This window comes from Pelophylax lessonae (assembly GCF_965119305.1).
Source record: "Pelophylax lessonae genome assembly, chromosome: 10".
Lineage (NCBI taxonomy): Eukaryota > Metazoa > Chordata > Amphibia > Anura > Ranidae > Pelophylax > Pelophylax lessonae.
The window spans coordinates 8,263,993-8,277,337 of NC_138777.1; the positions used below are offsets into that span (position 1 = coordinate 8,263,993).

Genomic DNA, 13,345 nt, shown 5'->3' on the forward strand with positions numbered 1-13,345 from the left:
GTTCAGGTCCGCTTGCAAGGTTTCCACATCCTGCATAGAAGATATTGGCATGCCTAATTTAGTATCATCTGCAAATACTGAGATTGTACTCGATATCCCCTCCTCCAGATCATTTATGAATAAATTAAACAGGATTGGTCCCAGGACAGAATCCTGGGGGACCCCACTTTCCACACCCGCCCAATCCGAGTACTCCCCATTAATCACCACCCTCTGTACTCTCCCCTGGAGCCAGTTCTCTATCCATGACTCACCCTATGGTCCATACCTACCTTCCTTAGTTTGTACAGTAAGCGTTTGTGGGGAACGGTGTCAAAGGCCTTTGCAAAGTCCAGATACACCACATTCACAGGCTTTCCTTTATCTAGGTGGCAGCTCACTTCATCGTAGAAGGTTAATAGATTGGTTTGGCACGAACGATTTTTCATGAATCCATGCTGATTACTACTGTTATGAGGTAGGTGGAAGCCTGTCGTGCAGAGAAGGCTTACCGTTGCCGGTGGGCAGAGCTTGGTTGGAAACCCGAGGTGAGTAGCACAGGCTAACCTGAGGTGCGGGGTCTAAGCATCCACCGGTCTTCACCAGGGCCTCTGAAGGTGAGGATGGATTTGGCTGCAGGTGGATACCAGGTCGCGGTCCCCAGGGTCGCCCCACCAGGGGGTAACCGGTCAAGGTCCGAAGGTGGATGAGCCTACAAGGAGAATCCAGAAGAGTAGTCAAAACGAGCCGGGATCAGGACAGGCAGCAAACAAGTGAAGTCAGGGACGAGCCAAAGGTCAACAGGTATCAGACAGGAAATCAACAGGAAGCAGGTTCAGAACACAGGAAGCTGAAGACAACACAGCAATGTGCAGTGCTGTTGAGCTGTTTAAATAAGGCAGCCTGTTTGCCAATTATTGCAATTAGTCTGCTCTGGATTAACCCTTTAGGTTGCAGACAGCACATCATGACACACATCAGTGTGCTCAGGAAGCGTTCCTAACATTGCCCCCCCCCCCCCTTAAGGGCAACCTCCGGGTGCCCAACAAACTGCTTTTCTGAGGATGGGCAAGAAAAAACGCCTGGATTAAATCTGCAGCATGGATGTTCCACTCCGGTTCCCAGGAATTTTCTTCCGGCCCATAGCCTTTCCACTTGATCAGGTACTGGAGCTGGTTACCTCTCTTCCGACAGTCAAGTATGGCCTCCACTTCATACTCCACGTCTCCATCAATAATCACAGGTTCGGGAGGTCCAGAATTTCTGCCAGGGAAGGCATCAGGAACCACGGGCTTTAAGAGGGTGACATGGAATACAGGATGGATCCGCAGGGTATCAGGTAAGGATAGTTCGTAAGCAACGGCATTGAGTCTCCTTTTAACTGAAAATGGACCGATAAATTTGGGAGCCAACTTCTTGGACGGGCAGGCCAAGCGGAGGTTAGCTGTGGACAGCAAAACCCGATCACCGGGCTGGAGGATTAACTCTCCCCTCTTTTTCTCATCAAAGGTTTTCTTGGACGCTGCCTGAGCCTTGGTCAACGTTTCCCGCAGAAGTTTGTTATTGCTGGTGACAAAGTTGAAAATGTCCTGGACTGCGGGAACTCCAGATTCAGAGGAGATGTCAGGCAGGAAGGAGGGATGGAACCCGTAATTGGCGAAGAAGGGTAATTGCCCGGTGACGGAATGTTTGGAATTATTATATGCGAATTCCGCAAATAGCAATAAGGTTACCCAGTCATCCTGGACAAAGGTAGTGAAGCAACGGAGGTATTGCTCCAGGATCTGGTTAGTCCTCTCGGTTTGACCGTTGGTTTGTGGATGGTAGGATGAGGACATAGCCAGGTCGATCTTCAGGAGCCCACATAATGCCTTCCAGAAACGGGACGTGAATTGCACCCCTCTGTCAGAGATGATACTGGTAGGTACACCATGTAGTCTTACTACCTCCTTGAGAAAGATGTCTGCGGTCTCTTTCGCGGTGGGAGTACCCTTGAGGGGTAAAAAGTGGGCCATCTTGGAAATCCGGTCTACGACCACAAAGATGGCAGAGCACCCTGCTGAAAGAGGCAGTTCCACGATGAAGTCCATGGCGATTGTCTGCCAGGGCCGGTCAGGAACTGGGAGTGGTCTGAGAAGCCCCCAAGCCTTGCTTCTTGCGGTCTTACTCCGGGAGCAAGTGGTGCAGGAAAGGACATAGTGTCTGCAGTTCTTTTCCATCTCGGGCCACCAAAAGGTGCGCTGCAGAAAGTCAAGAGTTCTTTGGATGCCATAGGAGCAGATGTAAAGAGCTTCTTTAAAATCATGAAAGCGGACTGGGCCTCAGGAGTCCAAGAATAACGGACATCTTTCTTGGTGAGCTGGGTGATAGGGGAGATGATGTTGGAGAATCCCCTTATGAACCTCCTATAAAAATTGGCAAAGCCGACAAAGCGCTGCACTCCTTTCTTATCAGATTGCGGAGGCCAATCCAGAATAGCAGAAACTTTCTGGGGGTCCATCTTTATTCCTTCCGTGGAAATTATTAGCCCCAAAAATGAAATGCTGCTTTGCTCGAAGTCGCATTTTTCAGCCTTGGCATATAGACCATGTTGGCGGAGGCGGCTGAGAACATTTCGGACATGCTCGCGGTGTTGTTCCAGGGATGCGGAAAAGATCAAAATGTCATCCAGGTATACAATGACAAAGATGTCCAACCAATCCCTGAAGATGTCGTTCACGAAATGTTGGAACGTAGCCGGAGCATTACAGAGGCCGAACGGCATCACTAGCTACTCAAACTGTCCGAACCGGGTGCGGAAAGCCGTCTTCCACTCGTCCCCCTCTCGGATGCGGACTAGGTTATAGGCCCCACGAAGGTCCAATTTTGTGAACAGGGCAGCGGACCTTAGTCTCTGAAAAAGCTCGGGAACCAGAGGAAGGGGGTAGCGGTTCTTAATAGTGATCTTGTTTAGATCCCTGTAGTCAATACAAGGTCGGAGAGAGTGATCTTTTTTTCCACGAAGAAAATACCTGCTCCCGCCGGAGAAGTGGATGGGCGGATCAACCCTTTCTTTAGGTTTTCGTCCACATAATCCTTCAGCACGTCCAGTTCCCATTCAGATAAGGGATAGATCCGGCCAAACGGAATCGCAGCCCCAGGCAGTAATTCGATGGGACAGTCATACGGACAATGCGGGGGCAAGGTCTCGGCACCCCGTTTACTGAACACGTCCAGAAAGTCGTGGTAGGCCTGGGGCACGACGGAGCGTAGTTCAGGCTCAGACTAGAGACAGAGTAGGGCTTTGGAAGCTTGGAGCGGCATGGGTAGGCAGGAGTTTCTGCAATATGATGATGGGAATTGGATGGCTCCTGTGGTCCAATCGATCTGCGGGTTGTGGGCCTGCAACCACGGCAACCCCAGGATAACGGGAAATAAGGGAGATGCAATAATGTCCAGACTTATCATCTCCTTGTGGCCAGATGAGGAGACCATGGGAAGAGGAGGGGTTTCCTGGGTCACAGGTCCGGATTTAATGTGGGATCCGTCAGCCAGAAAGATGGTGAGGCCTTGGGTCTTCGGCTGGAGAGGTATGCCGTGGTGAGCAGCGAAGGTGCGATCAATAAAGCAGCTGCAGGCTCCTGAATCAATGATCGCTGTAACCGGGACGGGACCTTCCGAGAGCTGCAATGACACAGGGAAAGCTAGGTGAGAGGTATTGGTAACAGATGCCACACAACTGGGTGGAGGAACAGAACGAAACTTGCAGAGTTTTGCAGGGCAGGAATCCACAATAGAGACAGAGGTTACCCATTTGCCGACGACACCTCTCTTCTGGAGACAGGGCTGGTCGCATGACTCCGAGTTGCATGGGTTCAGGCATATCTGGAGTGGCACCAGTAGGAGCAGGACAGACAGGGACTGGTCCAGTCGGGGAAAAACGTGCGGGAGTAGTCACCCGTGGCAGCATCCAGGTTGGCCGAAACTGTTGTGGAGGCCGCTCTGCCCGGCGCTCCCATAGCCGGCGGTCGATCCGAATGACCTGGGAGATCAGATCTTCCAGGGTGTCAGGTATACCCACTCGGGCTAGTTCATCCTTCAGTGCTTCAGATAAGCCCAGGCGGAACTGGTAGCGCAGTGCCGCCTCGTTCCAGGAGGTATCGGAACTCAGGCGGCGGAAGTCGGTGACGTAGTCCTCGACGGGCCTGCGACCCTGCTGGAGAACGTGAAGTGCAGCTTCTGCGGTGGAGGACCGCTGCGGATCATCATAAAGTTGAGCCATGGGCGTAAAAAATGATAATAATGAGTCCAGATGGGGACTGCTCTCCTCTAGAAGCCGATGGGCCCAGGATTGAGGCTCGCCTAGGAGCAAAGAAACAACAAACCCCACCTTGGTGACCTCCAGGGAAAAGGTCCGGGGCTGCAAGGAGAAGTACAATTGGCAGGCATTACGGAAGGCTCGGAATTTACCCCGGTCTCCGGAGAATTTTTCGGGGTTCGGAACACGGGGTTCCGGTGGCAACATCACTACCGTGGGACTAGGAGCAGATCCTGTGGACGCTGCAGAGGTGGACGGAGCTGATAACACTGGAGGGTTCCCCGGGAGAGTGGCGGATTGTAATCGTCCCTCTAGCTGTGTGTAACCATCCTAGAGGGTCTTCACGGCTTGTGACAGGGCTGCGAGGTGCTGGCAAATTTCCTCCAACGGTGAGGCCTCTCTTGCAGGCTCCGACATGGCTGTGTTGTACTGGTATGAGGCAGGTGGAAGCCTGTCGTGCAGAGAAGGCTTACCGTTGCCGGTGGGCGGAGCTTGGTTGGAAACCCGAGGTGAGTAGCACAGGCTAACCTGAGGTGCGGGGTCTAAGCATCCACCGGTCTTCACCAGGGCCTCTGAAGGTGAGGATGGATTTGGCTGCAGGTGGATACCAGGTCGCGGTCCCCAGGGTCACCCCACCAGGGGGTAACCGGTCAAGGTCCGAAGGTGGATGAGCCGACAAGGAGAATCCAGAAGAGTAGTCAAAAGGAGCCGGGATCAGGACAGGCAGCAAACAAGCGAAGTCAGGGACGAGCCAAAGGTCAACAGGTATCAGACAGGAAATCAACAGGAAGCAGGTTCAGAACACAGGAAGCTGAAGACAACACAGCAATGTGCAGTGCTGTTGAGCTGTTTAAATAAGGCAGCCTGTTTGCCAATTATTGCAATTAGTCTGCTCTGGATTAACCCTTTAGGTTGCAGACAGCACATCATGACACACATCAGTGTGCTCAGGAAGCGTTCCTAACAACTACTTATAATACCGTTTTCATTACTAAAGTCTTGTATGTGGTCCCTTAACATCCCCTCCAAAATCTTGCAGACTACTGATGTTAGGCTGACCGGCCTATAGTTACCCGGGATACATCTCGGCCCCTTTTTAAATATTGGTACCACGTTGGCTTTTTTCCAATCAGCTGGCACCATACCCATCTGTAAACTATCCTTAAAGATCAAGAATAACGGTCTGGCAATCACCTGGCTGAGCTCATTAAGAACCCTCGGGTGCAAGCCATCCAGTCCCGGGGGTTTATTTATGTTAAGTTTCTCTAGTTTAGCTCTAAGTCTATCCTCTGTTAGCCATGGCGGCACTTCCTGAGGTGTATTATTTAGTTCGGCCTTACAAGCTGGGTTCGTGTAGCCCCCCGATTCCTTTGTGAAGACTGAAGAAAATAAATTATTTAACACTTCCGCCTTTTCTCTGTCCTCAGTGGCCATTTTTCCTTTATCATCTTTTATGGGGCCAATGTGCTCTGGCCTCGCTTTCCTACTGTTTATATACTTAAAGAACTTCTTGGGGTTCTTTTTACTCTCCTCCGCTATATGTCTCTCGTGTTCTATTTTAGCCGCCCACGATTTCGTCTTTACATTTCTTATTACACTCTTTGTAATGCTTAAATGCTGCCATTGACCCCTCAGTCTTGTATTTTTTGAAGGCCTTTTCTTTAGCTCTAATATACATTTTTATGTTGGAGTTTATCCACCCAGGGTTTAGTTTTGCTCTTTTAAATTTACTTCCCTGTGGAATGCACTGGCCAATCCCCTTGTTAAGTATGCTCTTGAAGCACTCCCATTTTTCCTCCGTGTTCTTTGTTCCCAGGGTTCTTCGTTCTTTTTTTGTTTATAGCGCATTATCAAAAAATCGCACAGGTGATCAAATACCACCAAAAGAAAGCTCTGTTTATGGGAAAAAAGGACGTCAAAATCGTTTAGGTACAGCGTCGCACGACCGCGCAATTGTCCTTTAAGTTACGCAGTGCCGAATCGCAAAATAGGCCCTGGTCAGGAAGGGGGTAAAATCTTCCGGGGCTTAAGTGCTTAAGGTCATGGAGTGGCCTAGCCAGTCTCCAGACTGTAATCCTATAGAATATTTATGGAGGGAGCTGAAACTTCGAGTTGCCAAGTGACGGCCAAGAAACCTTACGGATTTATAGAAGATCTGTGAAGAAGATTGGAACAAAATACCTTTAGAGATGTGTGCAAACCTGGTCACCAACTACAAGAAACGTCTGACCTCTGTGCTTGCCAACAAGGGTTTCTCCACCAAATACTAAGTCATGTTTTACTTGGGGATCAAATACTTATTTTACTCCCTGAACTAAAACTCAATTTATAACATTTGTATCATGTGTTTTTTCAGTTTTTTTGGTTGATATTCTGTCTCTATCACTTAAAATACAATTATGATAAAAATTATAGACCCTTTATTTCTTTGTAAGTGGGAACATTTTCAAAATCTGCAGGGGAATCAAATAATTATCCCCCCCCCCCCACTATGTGTACAAGATCTAAAACTTGGTTCATATCTATGCAGTGGAGGACTTGGCCAGGGGGCGGGGGGCATTTGCCCCCCAGGCCACTTTAATGCCCGGTAAAAAGGCTGCACTGTTTCTGACACAGACATGCCTAAAAGATTCCTGGTGAAGAGAAGTCAAAAGTCCCCACTACTGTCCTACTGAGTGTGGGATAAAGATAAAGACAAGGACAGAGTACAGCCCCCCCCCTGCATGGATGGTGTAAACTGTGTCTGAGCAGAGGCCGGTTCCATGCCCCACTGGAGCCTCTCCTCCCCCGCCAGCTCCGACCTAGCTGTCCCAGCTCCCCTCAACCGCCCCCTTCTGGCCAGATTTGGATGGTGGGTAGAGAGGAAGGGTGGGCTCCCTCCAGTCAGCTTTCCTCCATCTATCTCATCAGAATGCATGTGCTCCCATTGTGGAGACTCTTTAACCACTTGCCGACTGCCGCACGACTATATACGGTGGCAGTCAGCCCCTCACAGGCATGGGTACGTCGCTAGCCTGTGAGTCTCTAGGGAGCAAGCGCGCGCCGCCGGAGGTGTACTCCCGCTCCCGCTCGCTCATGGCCCCCCGTCACTCGCGATCGCCGGTTACACCGGGAGAAAGGCAGGCGGCTAATTTAAACACAGCCGCCTGTCATTCTCCCCTGTGTAACAGCAGAGATCATACGGTCCTGCTATGTAGGACCGTAGCTCTCTGATGTTACATCACTAGCCACATCCAATCACAGTTAGAAGCACGCCGCTAGGGACACACTTAACCCCTCCTTCTCTAATAAAGTTAACCCCTTCCCTGCCAGTGTCATTTTTACAGTAACAGTGCATATGTATAGCACTGATTACTGCAGTAATGTCACTGGTACCCCCAAAAGTGTCAAAAATGTCAGTCAAGGGTCCGATCTGTCTGCCGCAATGTCGCAGTCCCGCAAAAATCGCAGATCGCCGCCATTACTCGTTAAAAAAAAAAACAATAAAAATAACATAAATCTTTCCTGTAGTTAGTAGACGCGACAACTTTTGCGCAAACCAATCAAAATACGCTTATTACGATTTTTTTTTTTACCAAAAATATGAAGCAGAAAACAAATTGGCCTAAAATGTTAAAAAATTTTGATTTTTAAATTTTTTTTTTTTGGGAATGTTATATAGCAGAATATGAAAAATATTGTTGTTGTTTTTTTTTTTTTTCAAAATTACCGCTCTTTTTTTTTGTTTATACGGTAAACCCCCGCTCCATCGCGGTTCAGTTTTTGCGGTCCCGGTATATTGTGTTTTTTTCTGTAATGTTATTTTACTATATAAATCATTGAAAATTAAATATTTTTTGTGTTTTCCATAGCTCTTGCTCTGTCTCTCAGTATCTTTTATGTGTTTAAATTTTTTTTTTTTTTTTTTTAAAGTGTGTTTAACCACTTTACCACCGGAGGATTTTGCTGTCTTACGTCCAGGCCACTTTTTGCGATTCGGCACTGTGCGACTTTAACTGACAATTGCGCGGTCATGCAACGCCGTACCCAAACGAAATTTACGTCCTTTTTCCCACAAACAGAGCTTTCTTTTGATGGTATTTGATCACCTGTGCGATTTTCATTTTTTGCGATATTAATTAAAAAAAGCGACAATTTTGAAAAAATAACAATATTTTTCTAATTTGACAGTTAAAAAATATCCAATATATTCAATTTTTGTCATATATTTAGGCCAAAATGTATTTAGCTACATGTCTTTGACAAAAAAAATCTCAATGAGCGTATTTTTAACAGCTTTATGACCAGAAGGTTTTACCCCATTCCTGACCAGGCCATATTTTGCAATTCGGCAGTGCGTTATTTTAACGGACAATTGCACGGTCGTGCAACGCTGTACCCAAATTAAATTTATGTGTTTTTTTCCCCACAAACAGAGCTTTCTTTTGGTGGTATTTGATCACCTGTGCGATTTTTACTTTTTGCGCTATAAACAAAAAAAAAGCGACAATTTTGAAAAAATAACAATATTTTTCACATTTTTTTTATATGAAGCTCCCCCAAAAAAATGTAAAAGTCCAAATTTTTTATCATTTTAGGCCAATTTGTTTTCTGCTACACATTTTTGGTAAAAAAAATCGCAATAAGCCTATTTTGATTGGTTTGCGCAAAAGTTATTGCGTTTACTAACTAAGGGAAAGATTTCTGTCATTTTTTTTTTTTTTTTTTTTTAACTAGTAATGGCGGTGATCTGCGATTTTTTTGCTGGACTGCGAAATTGCGGCGGACAGATCGGACCCTTGACTGACATTTTTGACACTTTTGGGGGTACCAGTGACATTACTACAGTAATCAGTGCTATACATATGCACTGTTACTGTAAAAATGACACTGGCAGGGAAGGGGTTAATTTTATTGGAGAGGGAGGGGTTAATGTATGCCTGGTGCTTACTGACATGTGTGGGGGGAGGTGACTGAGTGACACAGGGACAGATCGCAGGTTCAGCTATGCTGAATCCTGTAATCTGACCCTGCCTGTCACTTAGGAGATCCGCCCGCTTTGTTTACACAAGCGGGCGGATCTCCAAACTCGATTCCCCGACGATCGGGGAAGAGCAGCGGTGATCACCACCGCTCCTCCCCTGGCCTGACTCCCGCTATGAGTTAATACAGCGGGAGCGAGCCTCCGACGCTGAGAGAGCGGAATGTCTGGTGACGTAGGTCTACGTCGCCAGACGATAGCGAGCCACTTTGCCGCAGTACAGTCCACGTGACTGGTCGGCAAGTGGTTAAAGACCTTAAAATGCTTTTAAAAGTACAGTGACAGTTAAAAAAAAAACATGCCTACAGTGTACTTTAATAGGGTTTTTCTATTTCGCTGATTTTCACTTTTCGTGGGTGGGTCTGGATTGTAACCCCTGCGATGGAGGGGGGTTTACTGTAGTGCAAAAAAAAAAATAGCACAGGTGAGCAAATACCACCATAAGAAATCTCTATTTGTGAGAAAAAAAAGGACGTAAATTTCGCTTGGGTACAGCGTTGCATGACCACGCAATTGTCCGTTAAATTAACGCAGTGCTGAATCGCAATATAGGGCCTGGTCAGGAAGGGGTAAAATCCTTCTGGTCTTAAAGTGGTTAAGAAAAGAGACTTAACCTAACTTCACCCATAGTGGCAGGGTGATTTAACGGCCTGGCTGTAGCTGAAGATAGGAGTCCTCAACCATTGTGAATAGTTAATTTGGAGTATCCCACTATTTCCTTCTCCTATCCCTAATATATAATAAACACAAAACAACTACCGTATTTATCGGCGTATAACACGCACTTTTTCCTCCTAAAAATGGAGGAAAAAGTAGCTGTGCGTGTTATACGCCGATATGAGAGAAAAAAATGTCCAGAAAGCAGCACCGAGAGGTGGAAGGGGGCGGGCGGCGCCGAGAGGTAGAAGGGGGCGGGCGGCGCCGAGGTGAAGGAAGGACGCGCTGTCATCGGAAGTCCCGCCTCCTATGCCGACGTCAATCATAGGCGCTGGGACTTCCGATGAGAGCGCATTCTTCCTTCTCCTCGGCGCCGCCCGCCCCTTCTACCTCTCAGCGCCGCCCGCCCCCTTCTACCTCTCGGTGCTGCTTTCTGGACATTTTTAAAGCGATGTGTATAGTGGCGCTGGCGAGGCTGCAATTATTGGCGCTGGCGAGGCTGCAATTATGGGCACTGGCGAAGGCTGCATGTATTGGCACTGGCAGAGGCTGCATGTATGGGCACTGGCAAAGGCTGCATGTATGGGCACTGGCGAAGGCTGCATGTATGGGCACTGGCGATGGCAAGGCTGCAATTATGGGCACAGGCGAGGCTGCAATTATGGGGACTGGCGCTGGCGAGGCTGTATGTATGGGCACTGCGCTGGCGAGGCTGCATGTATGGGCATTGGTGCTGGCGAGGCTGCAATTATGGGCACTGGCGCGGCTGCAATTATGGGCACTGGCGCTGGTGAGGCTGCATGTATGGGCACTGGCGAGGCTGCATGTATGGGCACTGGCAAGACTGCATGTATGGGTACTGCAGTGACGAGGCTGCATGTATGGGCACTGCACTGGCGAGGCTGCATTTAAGGACACTGTGCTGATGAGGCTGCATTTGTGGGCACTGGTAAGACTACATTTTATTTTAAAAAAATGTTCTGAGTTCAAAACTGTTTATTTAAAATTTCAGCTTTTTTCCTGAAATTTCTGCCCTAAAATTTAGGTGCATGTTATACGCCGGCGCGTGTTATACGCCGATAAATATGGTAAATACCCCCGGACTGATTATTGGAACAAGCTGAGGAAGGAGAAAGTAAAAATTTGTTTCTGTCCCTATAGTGTTCTGGTAACTCAGGGGGACCCGTAAAGTGTAAATCTGGCAGCCCCTACGGGGGCAGTGCTACACTTGTCAGAAGTGACTCATGCTGATAGCAGAGGAAGGAAGCAGCAGACGGAAATGACACTTAGAGCTTTGGACTGAGACAAGTACACACTATAGAGGGATATGCTTTGTTCATATTTCATGCCTGAGGTTTACAACCACTTTAAGTCCTCAGCAGTCTACTTTACTGGAAAATGTTTTCAAATACCATTACAACCAATATTGTAATAATAGTTTAAAAAAAAAAAATCTCAGTACCTCTACAAGCCCTTGTAGGATCCTGACGAACATCACACACCCATAATGCACCTTGGCTGCTGACGGGATTAACATATTCAAGGTGGCGGTTAGCACTATGGCCGCACCAAACACCCTGCAAATCAAAGACAGAAAAGTCAAACATGAGTTCATTGTAAGACACCAGAGGAGACGATGTACACAAGAAAGACATTCCTGCCAATAGGCATGACTATTTCTAGGAATCTTTGGCCAATTTATAATATTTCGTATCTACCAATCAGCCAGGGAGTTCGATGACAGCCAATGGTGAATAAATACCTACACACCAATCAGCCATAACATTCAGATCACTGACAGGTAACGTGAATAACATTGATTATCTGGTTACAATGACATCTGAAAGCGGGTGGGATATATTCGGAAGTGAGTGAACATGTTGTCCCTGAAGTTGATGCTTTCAAAGCAGAATAAAATGGGCAAGTATAGGAATTGAGTGACTTTGACAATGATCAAATTGTAATGTCTAGATGACTGAGTCAGAGCAACTCCAAAACTGCATTGATGAAGCTGGGGAGGGAAGGCTCAATGATAGAGGTGGGGGGGGGGGGGTGTGCTCATTTATGGAGGTGGAGAGGGAAGGCTCATTGATGGAGGTGGAGAGGGAAGGCACAATGATGGAGGTGGGGTAAAGAAGGCTCATTGATGGAGGTGGAGAGGGCAAGCTAATTGATGGAGGTGGGGTAGGGAAGGATCAGTGATGAAGGTGGGGAGGGAAGGCTCACTGGTGGAGGTGGGGAGGGAAGGATCATTGATGGAGGTGGTAAGGGAAGGCTCATTGATGGAGGTGGAGAGGGAAGACTCATTGATGAAGGTGGGGTAAGGAAGGCTCATTGATGGAGGTGAAGAGAGAAAGCTAATTGATGGAGGTGGAGAGGGAAGGCTCATTGATGGAGGTGGAGAGGGGAGGCTAATTGATGGAGGTGGTAAGGGAAGGCTCGTTGATGGAGGTGGAGAGGGGAGGCTAATTGATGGAGGTGGTAAGGGAAGGCTCGTTGATGGAGGTGGTAAGGGAAGGCTCGTTGATACAGGTGGAGAGGGAAGGTTCATTGATGGAGGTGGAGAGGGAAGGCTCATTGAAGAGGTGGGGAGGGAAGGCTTATTGATAGAGGTGGGGAGGGAAGGCTCATTGATAGAGGTGGGGAGGGAAGGCTCATTGATGGAGGTGGTAAGGGAAGGCTCGTTGATGGAGGTGGTAAGGGAAGGCTCATTGATGGAGGTGGAGAGGGAAGGCTCATTCAAGAGGTGGGGAGGGAAGGCTCATTGATAGAGGTGGGGAGGGAAGGCTCATTGATGGAGGTGGGGAGGGAAGGCTCATTGATGGAGGTGGTAAGGGAAGGCTCATTGATGGAGGTGGGGGAGGGAAGGCTCGTTGATGGAGGTGGTAAGGGAAGGCTCATTGATGGAGGTGGGGAGGGAAGGCTCATTGATGGAGGTGGAGAGGGAAGGCTCATTGATGGAGTTGGAGAGGGAAGACTCATTGATGGAGGTGGGGAGGGAAGGCTCATTGATGGAAGTGGGGGGGGGGGGCGTATTGATAGAGGTGGGGAAGGAAGGATCATTGATGGAGGTGGGTAGGGAACGCTCATTGATGGAGGTGGGGGAGGGAAAGCGTATTGATAGAGGTGGGGAAGGAAGGATCATTGATAGAGGTGGGGAGGGAAGGATCATTGAAGGAGGTGGGCAGGGAAGGTTCATTGATGGAGGTGCAGAGCATAGTTGACCCTAAATGAGTGCATGTCAGAGGTGCATGTCAACATGTATATTAAAAAAGAACATTATAATTGGAATCACTTATCATCATATAAGCATATCCAAAACAAAAAATATTTGTTCATACCATCATGATAAAACCCAAAATTCTCATTGTATTAAAAACATAGATTCACTG

At 48.0% G+C, this 13,345-nt stretch overlaps 1 protein-coding gene across 1 annotated transcript in view; it reads right to left on the minus strand.

Moving 5' to 3' along the window:
* The window catches only part of SLC17A6 (solute carrier family 17 member 6), an 88,347-nt gene that overhangs the window by 38,344 nt on the left and 36,658 nt on the right, over nucleotides 1-13,345 (minus strand). The window contains exon 4 of the mRNA XM_082270284.1: nucleotides 11,416-11,530. Coding sequence (XP_082126410.1) covers nucleotides 11,416-11,530 — 115 coding nt within the window. The remainder of the gene's footprint in view (nucleotides 1-11,415; nucleotides 11,531-13,345) is intronic.